The 12295-nt window shown below is 35.8% G+C and overlaps 1 protein-coding gene across 3 annotated transcripts in view; it reads right to left on the bottom strand.

Annotated features, from left to right (window-relative positions):
* Positions 1-12295, bottom strand: part of DCP1A (decapping mRNA 1A) — a 55149-nt gene that overhangs the window by 40253 nt on the left and 2601 nt on the right. The window contains exons 2-3 of one of the 3 annotated variants that reach the window (XM_014827086.3): positions 11921-11961; positions 9376-9503 (exon numbers count right to left, since the gene is read on the bottom strand). The exons of 1 other annotated variant lie outside the window; for it this stretch is intronic. In XM_014827086.3, coding sequence (XP_014682572.1) covers positions 9376-9503; positions 11921-11961 — 169 coding nt within the window. The remainder of the gene's footprint in view (positions 1-9375; positions 9504-11920; positions 11962-12295) is intronic. One more of the 3 variants, XM_014827087.3, reaches the window with a different exon arrangement.

The following is a 12295-nucleotide window of genomic DNA, read 5'->3' as shown; positions in this document are numbered from 1 at the left end:
ATACTAAGCAGCAGCTACAATAGACAGACAGCAACACGGGTTTCTGAAACATCTGACCTAACAGTGATACCAGGGTCGGCCTTGAATTCTAAGTCACTCTATGTTTTCATGGTGCTTTTACCTTTTCAGTCTACAAACGTGGCAACAGCAAGGCTCTTTCCTTATCTTGGTCCAGAAGGCCAGACTAATGCAGTTGCCACAGATCCTTTCTCCTTCACTGATTGCAGAATCATATCAATCACAGCAGTGTTGCTGCTGGCTGAAGACTGCCTGCCTTTCTTCAGGCTAATAAGAAGTACTGTGCTGAATTTAAAGATCACAAAGAATGAACTGTGGAACTTTTTAAATTGTTTATAAATTCCTCTTGCAGTTTGGAGGTAGAGCTCACATTTTTTGACTTGACAAATTATAAACTTCTCTTGCAAGGAAATTTTCTGCACTGCGCTTTAAGTCTGAAGATTGGCGCCAAATGCCAACAGCCACCTACCATCTCTACTGTTCTGAGTCTTGCCCTTGAACTGAGAAAGGACAAGCAGAGATAAAAAAAAAGCACTCACAACAGTATTTTTTCTACTAAAACTTTCCATTTGGCAGCAGCATTTTCAACACTATGGAAATGAATCTCCCTGCTTTTTCTAGTGATCTAATTTTAATTAAAAATGCTCTATATCAAGAGATTGATACCCGATATAAAGGAAAAGTTGTAAGCGAAGCAGAAACGAAGAGGTACTTCTCACAGGCTTTTGGAGGTAAGTTCTTAAAAATATTAAATTGCAATAATATTTTTATTTTCAATTGTTATTGTTATGGTGATTTTCTTGTTGTTGTTAAGCAGGTTACAGAGCAAAATACTTTGTTCATTTTCCCAAAAGTACTTTTGGATTATAGGAAACACTTTAAACTATGAAAAGTGGCTGTTAGTAGATTGATGCTTTAAGGTGTTGGGTGGAGGAATCATGAAGAGTTGTTCTTGTTAAAATGATTATCTTTCGGTAAAAAGATGCCAAATCTAACATACATATAAAATAAAATAATTACTTCTCTTTTGGCTAAAATCACCATCACGCACTGGTCTAAGGACAGAATAAAGTTAGGTCTGAGAAGAGAAAATCTAGGCTGTATACTCCTTCTAATTAATGGATCAGTATTGCTGCTAAAAATAATCAGGAAAAAAATGTAAATACCCTCAGTCTCTCTGGTGGATCAGATTTTCACTATTACTAGCCTAATCATTCAAATTTACAATTGATAATTCTCAAATCACAGATCTTAAATTACTACTTTTTACCACTAACAGGGTTGTTTTAGGAATAAGTATGCATAGCACTGGGATTAAGTAATAGTAGCATATTTCATTAAGAATCTTGACCCTTACCAGAAAGGCAGAGTTCTGACTAAAAGTTTTAACACAATTTAATGACTTCTGCTTATGATTTTCTAAGAAAATATAATAGAACCTAAGGACTAAGAACAACTAACATTCTTTAAAAGTACAGAATAATTTTAATTGAAATGGTATAGTACTTGGTAAAGTGCCTGGCAAATCAGATACTCAATAAATATCACTGAATCAAGGTGTGTGCCTGAGTTAAAAAATCACTTCGTTTAAAAACTAAAAGACGATACTGAAATAGAATTAAATGTCAGGATTAACTTTACCAGAGCTTAATGGTACCACAACTTTTATCTTACTGTTTTCAATAAACAGGTTACACTGTAGACTGTCTAGTTGTAATACAGAGAAAAAAAGTTTTACTTGCTTTTACTTTTTCGTTGATTCACATATCAAATTTTGGATTTTTAAAAAAATTGCTCAGAACTGACTTTAGAGAATATTCTTGGCACATTTCATAATTAAGACATAGGTACATATATATAAAAACCCAGATTCCAGGTTACCACTTCCACTCTGAGAGATGCCCACAGAAGTAGAAATCAAAGGCCCCCTGACACTGGTCTTGAAGAAAAGCACCTTCTAAGAGAAACATACTGAGTGAGGCGCTTTGCTCACTGAAGGCATGGTGGATAAGAGAAGTATCATTTCCTCGCTGCAGAAGAGTGGCCTGTGGAGATAAGTTTCCTGTGATAAGATCAGAAATGTATAGATCCTATATCTGCTGCTTCAGAGGCTGGTCTCAAATGCAAAACTAACTATCCTAGTACCATTTACTTAATACAACTCAGCATTTTCTTTAGATTGGGACGGGATTGAGATGGGAGAGATTTTAAACTACTGACCAACAAGCAGTTATCTTATTGTTTGTGAGTCCACTGAGATCTATTTATTCCTGAGTAAATTTTGTTACACCATGTTTTTTCCAGGAAATTGATCACATAATCTAAGTTTTAAATTTATAAGCAAAAAGTTCTTCACGGTTCTTGTTTTAAAAAAAATGTGTGTTCTCTACCTTTAGCTGTAATACATACATAATATATATATTATTCCTAATATTGCCTATAACGCCTGCCCTCATTCTTTTTGCTCTTGTTGGCTCAATCAGGTTATGCGGGGGAGTTTTTGTATTTTGGATTTGCTCTGTCATCCTATTGCAATTTCTACTTTCTGCAATTAATCTCTACTTATCCATATTTCCCTTCAATTTAACTCAGATTTCTCTTTTTCTAATTTCTTGGGCTGGGTGGCCTACATGTAGTAATTTTTGTAGAATTCTAACATGTACTTGAAAAAAACGCAAATTCCCAAATTGCTAGAAGCTGGGTTTTTTAATATGCCCATTAGATCAAACTTAACTGTGTTGTTTAAATATCCCATAACCTTACTAAATTGTCTGCTTTATCTGTCAATTACTGAGGTGGTCTGTTAAAATCTCTCACTATAATTACAATTTTTAAAATTTGATATGTATTTCTGACATGCGCTAGGTACATACCAGATTAGAATTGTTTTATTTTCTAGGTAATTTACTCCTTTTATCATTATGTGGTAACTTTTACCCCTGATGATTTTTACCTTAGACTCTATCATGTGTGATTAACATGGCCATATCAGCCTTATTTGGTTAATAGCTGCCTGATTTATCTCCTTCCATCCGTTTTCTTCAACTTTTCCAAGTTTTTAAGTTTTTTGAAAACAGCATTGTTGGCAAATTTTCTATCTTTATCCAATCTTAGAATCTCTTTTAACTGGCAAGTTTAGTTCATTTAACATTTGTTCTAATTACTGGTTTACTTATTTCTGTCATTTTATTTTGGGCTTTCTATTTCCCACGGTTTCTATTTACTTTTTTCTCAGCTTGGTTTGTACTAATTTAAAAGTTAAGACATGCTATTTTTTGTTCTGCAATGGTTACCCTGAATCTTCTGAACACACATAACTTGATTTAAAAGTCTCTATTAATTAATTTATCTACCCTCACCTCAGTCTTGGGAGGCTTTAAGTTTGAACAGCTTTTATCGTAAGTTACTACTGTCTAGTATTTTTGCTTCGCCTTTTTAATACCTTTACTCAAACTAGTTATTTTATTGTTTTATACAGTCAATACTTATTTTGATTTACCTCCTCTTCTTTGCTCATTATTGTTACTTAAATCTCATTTCTTACTTCTGTGCTCAATTTTCTTACTTCTGAACTATAGCCTATAGGACTGCACTGTTAATCAATCTAAATTAAGACTTTCATTAAATACAACTAAAAATTCATTTGCACTAGTTACATTTCAAGTGCTCAACAGCCACATGTGGCTAGTGGATACCTACCGGACAATGGTGATTTAGAAGTGCCCACAGGAAGGGGCTACTGAAGGAAAAAGTTCTGTTTTTACTGAAAAATGTCTTTATTTGTTCTTTTGAATTATTGAATTGTTGGTTAATTGCTTTTTCCTCAGTACTCTGAAAATACTATTCCTTTGTCTTCCAAATTCAGTAGCTGCAACTAAATATGCTGTCAGTCTAATTGGTGCTCTTTGCCAATAATCGATCTCAAGCAGCCTGTGGTTGCTTCTCTTTGCCTTTGATGTTTCACCACGATGTGTCCAGGTGCGTCTTCATCTCCATTTATTACGCTTGGGGTCTTATTCTACTGCCTAAATCGGAGATTTATGTCTTCCATGTATTCTAGAAAATTTTCAGTCGTAATCTCTTCAAATATCCCCTCCTTCTGAATCTATTTTATCATCCTGAAATTCTTCTCTGCCACATATTAGGCTTGCCAATTCTATCCTCTCTGTCATATTTACCATTTCTTTTCCTTTCTGGGATGCATTCTGGATAATTTCCTCAGATGTCTCTTCCAGTTCCCCAATTCTCTTTTCAGGTGTTATAAATTAACTGTTGAGTCCAGGTAGAGAGTTTATTTCAATAATTAAGATTTTAATTTCTAAAAGTTCTACTTGGTTATTTTTCAAATCTACCTGTCATTTTATTTTATAATCTACATCTGATATTTACATCCATTAAAGTCTCTATCTGATCATTTCATTACCTAAAGTTTTTGGGAAGGGTGGGCTAATCCTGCTGTTTGTTGCATCCTACCTTCAACTGGCTCAATTATTTCCTGTTAATATTTTGTGATTTTGGACCATGAGGCTTATCAATGAGATTCCTGGGCAAGCAGGGTTAAGGATGTATCCCTCCAGAACGGTTTGCATTTGCTTTTGCCAGGTGTCCTAGAGTACTCACCAGCTGAGGATTAATTTTATGTTAATTTTTTTCCCAGGTAATAAATGATATTAAATGAATGGGGTAACTTGAATCCCAAATCTGTATGACGACGGAAGACTTATAGTTACAATTTTCAAGGGAAACATTTTCCCTCTAACTCATAGCCTAGATTGAGATAGATAAGCTTACCTGTCATCTCCCTAGGTTGGTGGATCAGTATCTTTCTAATTTATTAATATGTAGCACATCAGAGGACCCGGCTGGATGCTGGTACGTCTCTCTCAGCTCCAACTCGCCACTTCCTGAGGGCTCAAGATCTTGTTTCCTGATCCCATGTAATTATAATGGGGTCCTTATATAAAGGAGAGCTCCCCATCCCCCAAAACGCCATAATAGCTGGCAGCCAGTGCCAGCTCACAAGCTTCCCATTTAGCTTTCAGTTTTCACTTTGATGCTGGCCCAGTGAGATGTTCCCTACTCCCTTTGGCTAAACCATGCATTTAATATTTTATATAGCATTTCTAAAAGTTTGTAGCAGAAAGATTTTCTGTCATGAGATTGCCAGACTGGACTGAAGGATACTTTCTTTGATGTGCCTATGCCACAGAACTGCTAGAAGTTCAGAGTCGCCAAAGAATGGTTTTATAATCCACTTAGTAAAATGGATTCCGTTTACAAATGAAAACAGAAGATCAGCAGATTGGTAGTAAGGCATATGTTTACAAAGCAAAAGAACTAGGTTTTTCCCAATTAATTACAGATAAAACTAAAACTATCATCAATGCCTTTTAGGGAGAAGTGTCCACAGATTAAAACATCATTACACTAATATAAAGTTTTAGCCAGGAGGGTGCTATGTGTTCCAGTATTCTGATAAAAATGAACACCATAACCCAATAATCAGAATTGCTTCTGTTGAGACTTTTAAAAGATCTGTACCCTTTAAGATTTCTCATTTTTAACATATATATATTTTCAACTTATCATACCTTAGGCTGTCTAGTAATCGCCCCTACAAGGTCTGAAAATAAGATTTGTAAAAATAAACAGTCCCCAGCTTGTCATGGTGCTAGCCAGAAGGGATGGGAAGAGGTACATCATGGCCTGGGTTATAAGAGAATCTGGATAATACTAAAGTCCTTATGACTCCTTCACCAAAGAGATCATTTGGCTTGAGTCCAAGATGGAGACACAGTCTATAATATTTTCTATTTGTATGTGCTTCATATACATGATGCCCTTTTAAGACAAGTGGGTCAGATGAGTGGTTTAAACCATTCATCCAAGGTTACAGTCGGTAGAATGGCAAAGCCTAGAATAGAACTCTTGTTTGCAAACTAAATTCCAAACCAAAGGTGTTACCATGGCAAAGCTACCCTCAGGGATATCTTCTGCAGCCTGTGTATCCAGAAATCATTTCTAAATTTTAAAAAGGAATGACTAAGTGGGAGACATAAAAATCTAGTCCAAAGCTCCCCATATGCTTATTAAATTCAGATACGGCACAACAAAAGGGTATGTTTGATCATGCTTTAGGTCTCTGTTGTCCAATACGGCAGGGACTAGCATCATATGGCTATTTAAACGCGAACTGATTAAACAAATTAACAATAAACAAGTAAATTTATTTGATATTAAATTATATTATTTATATTTATAATAAATCTGTTAATTAATGAAACAGACTGAAAAAAACTTTTTCCTTGGTTGCACTAGCCACATTGCAAGTGCTCAACAGTCACATTTGGTTGGTAGCTGCTATAATGGGACAATACTGATACAGAACATTTCCCTCATCACAGAGTTCTATTGGAAAGCATTGTTCTAGTATGTGGACTGCTGAAGTAGGTAATTTAACTGTTGCAGAAGAACAGAAAGAACATTGGTTTGAAGCTCAACAGACCTAGATTTGACTTCTGCCTCTGTCACTTACAACATTTGTGACTCTTAAGGAAGCTTCTTAATTTCTTTGGGACTCTGGTTTTCTCATCTGTAAATCAGGAATCAAAATAAGGTTCTGGGAACATCACTTGTGCTTAATAACTACAGAATCTGCAGTCTCCCAACCCCCACTGGAGCACCTTTGGGGTCTTGTGGCTGCCAAAAGGTACTTGCACAGTCTACTATAAAAACAGACTGCGTCTGAAAGATTCAGGAGAATCACCAAACCTAAGCTCTTGGTAAGCATTTTCTCTGTAAGATTTTACCTTTTGCTTGGAGGGGTGGGTGTTTTATATAAAGAAAAACTAAAAAATAAAGTAAAACCAAACCAAGAATTTAGAACTGGAAAAAGTTATAGTTCAATTTTCTATTATATTAACTCTAAAAATTGATTTGAGTGAAAGAAGCTGGATCTGAAGGTATACCTTGAGTAAAATGGGTCAGGTGTCTCGGTGGTATTTCCCACAAGAAAACAACAGAAGAGCAGCTACAGAATCAGGTATAATTACCTGTATACACGACCAGACACTAATTAACTTTTTATTTAAAGAACAAATCCCCAAACAGCTCAACAGCTTGCTAACCTGACAAGACTATTTTTCCACTTTTGAGACTAGCTAGACAAAACATACACTCAAGAGAGGCCTTAACACTCCCAGAATCCCCTTACTGTCTCGTCACTTCTCTACGATACAGCTATTCCTTTAAATACTGTCCTGTCCCCAAGCTCCTCTTCTAGACTGTTTCTAATACAGCCACAGTGTTGTACTTGACCTTTTCAGGCCTTTCTCTAGTCTGAAAACAAGCTTATGTGCTCTCGGATTTCTAATTAGCAATATCAGAAACTGTATGGCCCATAGGAGATGATCCTCAATTAAGCAGGGAACAGAACAACCTAGTTAAGTGAGTTTTCTTTTAACTAAGGAGATCTTTGTTGCAACCTCTTGTTGAAAATCTTTCTGAAGTAAAATGCATTAATGCACTTTTCTGTTCAAGAATATTCTAATTAATATAATAAACACTCCTGATGATCTAATGTTTTATCGCCTCATTACAACAAATTAATCTAAGATACTATAGTGGCGTTAAAGTTATAGAATATTGACATTTTTATGCTGACCTCAGGTTATACTTGAGGTATCTGCTAGATTTTCACAAAATAAAACCTAACATAAGCTTGCTTTCTTATAATTTGCTTTTTTTTCTTCCACACATGGACTACAGAAATATTTCCAGATAATTGAGGTTCTGATTAGTTAAATTTTGGTTAATCACAGTTTAATTATATTTGTGTTATGTTGCACCTTCAACTTCACAGGAACCTTTACTTGTGAAAGAAATAGAACATGATTCATTTCAGGCTTATGCTAAATGGTTATTAAGTCCACGGGCCTCTGATAACTTTCACTACTGACAACTTTAATAATCAAAGTTTTCTTAGAAGCAATGGCGAGATTAAGTCTCCAGGTAGTAAAGAGCAGAATTAAGCCAATTTCTCTTAAAAAAAAAAAAAAAAAAAAACTGGATCTGTTCTTTTGCAGAATTTCTCCTCTAACAGAATGTTCAGCACAAAGAAAACAGCCACCTGAAGTAATTCTACTGTTGACATTAGTTTAAGTAAATCCATTTGAACTTACAGGTGTTAAAAGCATTTCCAATATGTCCACAGAAATTAAAATCTCAGAGAGGTAATTATCTGCACAAACAGTTTAACGAAAAGTCAAGAGAGAGATTCTATTTCACTCAGACACTTAAAAGCGAGCTGGGGAGAATTTGGGGGTTCTAGCTTCAAAATAAACCTTGTAATTTCCTATTCAGGGAAGTAAAAACGCATAATTTCCAGCAGCTTTTGATATTTTATAGAAGACATTGCTCCACTACTAGTTACCTCCTAGTTAAGTGAAATTCAAGCACAGTAACTTTCCCTTTTTCAGTGAGAAGCAACGTTTCTCCAGCACTCTCCTTCGACGGCAGTCACAGCACAATCACTCTACCCCCATCAGTACCTTTGATATCCCCACAGCTAGTGCCAGGCAGACTGCCTGTCTTCTGTCCTCAGCACTCAGACCTTCAGTACCCATATTGAAATACAGGAGCCAAGCATACGGGGTAGACTTTACTTCTTGAAAGGGCCACTCTAGCTTTGCTGACTGCATGCAACCATTCTGAGGGTCTGTACAATGCCTAAAAGGACCCTGGACTAGGAATCAGAAAAAAGGGTTATAATCCTCACTTTCCAACTGAGTAGCTGCCACTCACCTCTGAGTCTCAGTTGACTTAAGAGCCTGCCTACCCCCCGCCCCACAGGTTACTGTGTCATTAACATAAAAGTATAACCACTTTTGGCCCAGCGCCTGTACCCAATAGACATTCAACTAAATAAAACAGACTGAAAAATACCACTATCAGGGCAAAGAGTCCTTTCTTTGTGGATGGAAATATCAGTATCAGTCTCCATCTTGTGTCTCTCAAACTAAGTTCTGTTGCTCAGGGGCACGGGCAGCCAATAATTCAATGTCACAACAAAAACGAAGAATGAAACATTTTCAAAAAGTGAACAACAGAAATACAATGTAATGCTATTCTATGGAATACTATGGTTAAGTAATATGGTATTGAATATAAAAGAGTGTTTCAATTTAGAAGTCCAATTTAGAAGGTTTACTCTTACTAAGAGACTCATATACAAACATAAGAGTATAAACCATATTTTTTATTGAAACTTGAAACTCCAAAAGTAATGTGCTGATAGAAACTAAAGTCACTCAATTTTAATTGTAAATACACAAACTATAATACAACAGATATACTCACAGCTTGCATTTCTATACAGAAGAAATGGTTCATGCAGCTGAAATTCCAAATCTTTATTCACTGGTTCAACTAGATTGTGCATATTCAGTCGATTCACAATGGTAAAACCATGGTAAGGTGAAGCTGACCTTAGATTTAATATAAGAAAAAAATCTGTAGTCACTGTTTAATTTGCGGAAATGTTATCTACTTTTTTACTACCATTTCAAAGAATGAATACATTATTGCATTACACAATACTAAAAAGTTATAAACAAAAAACTTAAAATTGGAGCACTCAAAATTGTAAACAAACAATTTAAGTCAGATCGTACCCCTCCTCCTCTCAGAAGCTTCCAAGGACTCAGTCCCTCAGAGGAAAGGCCCAAGTTCTTACTAAGGCCACCAAGGCCTTAGCTGATGGGATTATGCCCCCTTTGACTCCGTCTCCTATGCCTCTTCCTTCTCCTTCTGCTCCAGCCACACTGAGTTCCTTGCCACTCTCCCTACACGTAGACTTCCATGTAAAGGCGTCTGCCCAGACCACTTGCCCAGCGTCTACAGTTATCTCATCTCCGGCAAGCCTTTGCTCACTTGTCACTTTCTCAATGGGGCCTAACTGAGAACTACCCTTTTAAATGCTCCCAAGCTCAATACCTCTAACCCTCCTCTTTTTCCATATCATTTACTTATCATTTTTTATATTTACTGTCTTTCTCCACTAGAAAGTAAGCTGCAGGCAAATAGGGTTTTTGTCTTATTTTTTCAGATGTATACCAAGAGAGACACACAGTAGATGTTTCATAAACATTTGCTCAATGAAAATATCATTTATTTAAATATGGTACAGGACTGGTTATAATAATGACTGCCCGCCATTTCAGTAATGATTTTTCTTACACCAAATAGGGTTTCCATAGTTCTCGTGAGTTAGATAGAAAATGCCTCAAATCCTATAATAAGAAACATCCTTGGTTCCCACTTCAGGGCGATTCAGTACACGACCCTTTAGACACTCCTCACATGCATTAACACTTCATAGTTTCTCATTAGTTTCTCTGTGTACATGGGAAAGATTTCAGAATCCTATTCTATACATTAGGAAACAAGCTCAGAATGATTAAAGCCTACACTCAAAATCACACAAATAACGTAACCAGGATTCAGCTTTAGGTTTTCTGACTCCAAATCCAGGCTTCTACACTGTGCAAAGTGATATACTGGGCTCTGCAAAGTGATATTCTGACACCCAAGTATACCTTTATCCAAGGTACATAAAATCTTCTGACATTTCCCAAATAGAATTTCTTTGGTGTCCTTTTATTAGACTCAACACCTCCATGAATTTTATTAAATCAAGTCACTCACTATATACTAAATTTCACATTTTCTACAATTAGTGGATCTATACTATACTGTAACAATAGGCCAAAAAAGTACTTTCCAAATATTATAGATACCAAGGTTCTAACAACATTGAAGTTTCTAGAGATTTACATTGATAAGGAAGAATAATGAAGTAGGTGAAGGGTAAAGGTCTCTCTCTTTTTTTTAAAAGGTGAAAGACGAATAACAGGGAATAAAGTTTCAAAGAATAAAGAGCTTGGTGTATAATATCAAAGCACTTACATTTAAAGGAAGAAAAAGATCAGTGTGTTTAGACAAGATCTCAAAGCTGTACACCAAAATTCAGAAGAGTATTTGACAGATTCTTGTTAATTACCATCAATGGGGAAAGGCAATCATTAAAAGATAACTCACAATACCAAAAAAAAAAAAAAGGAAAGGAAAAGAACCAGAAGTCAGTGATAACTCTTGCTGAGTCCCTGAGCTTTAGAAATCAAGGGGAGGAACCTGTCCCAGTGAGGGCCAGGCCTAAGAGTGATCCAGGGAAACAGGGCACTCCGCGATTTATCACAACCTGTCAGTTGCCCTCAGGCCACAAAAGTTGCCTGACAAAACAAAAGTTGCAATTTGCAAACCAATCACATTTTAAGATAATAATTAATTCTGTGAAAAGTTGAAAATAAAAATGTGCAATTATGAATAATCCAGGCTTTCTAAAGGACTCTCAAACTAAAAATACACATTACAAAAACACTATACACAATCCAGAACTTTCGGGGTAGATGGAAAAGGGGAGAGAACCGGAGTCATAGAAGATAACCTCCCATTCAGTAACCACAGAACTGTGGGACCTTTCAACTACATTACTGCACAGAGCTAGTCCACATATTTTTCTCAACTCTCTCTCTATATATATATTTTTTAACATGGGGCAAAGGAGAAAGGAATCTGTTTCAGACTCATTCATTACTAGAAAATATTTTCTATTTTGAGACATTTTGCTAAGTTCCTAAATAACATCTAGTTCTGTTTATTCTGAATCCTAGGAAGGCTCAAAGAAGGGACCTAACTTAGGATCTCACAGCTAGAGATGGATGCATACTTGAAGGGTCAAGCAGGAAAGTTCTAATGACAAATGTACAACAGGGTTGAACCACTTCATATGACATTGCTCACACTTAGATTAAAAAATACGTATCATTTAAAAAAAAAAACTTACCTTCGATATACAAATAAGGTCCCTTCTATATCAGTCTTCTCCTATAACAAAGAATCAATTAGTTTCTTCTCCATAATCTAACCCCAAATAGTCCCAATGGAGAAGAAATGCTTCACATTTAAGATTGACATTTATTTTAAAATTAACCACTTTTGAACAGGTCAAGTCAGTCTCACTCCACAAACTGCTGTTACCAGTTTCTTTTGTATCCTTTCTATGCTACTGATGCCTATTAATATATATGCAGTGTTCAATCCAGCAACCTGCCTGTATCTCCAGCATTCTTCTTTTCCTTTTTTAGATTTTAAGGAGAAAATCCTGGAATTAGCTTTCACTTTTTTGTTTTGAGGAAGACTAGCCCTGAGTTAACATCCG

Source organism: Equus asinus, chromosome 21, assembly GCF_041296235.1.
Source record: "Equus asinus isolate D_3611 breed Donkey chromosome 21, EquAss-T2T_v2, whole genome shotgun sequence".
NCBI lineage: Eukaryota > Metazoa > Chordata > Mammalia > Perissodactyla > Equidae > Equus > Equus asinus.
The sequence above is the reverse complement of the archived record's forward strand: the minus strand, read 5'-3'. Positions and strand labels throughout refer to the sequence as shown.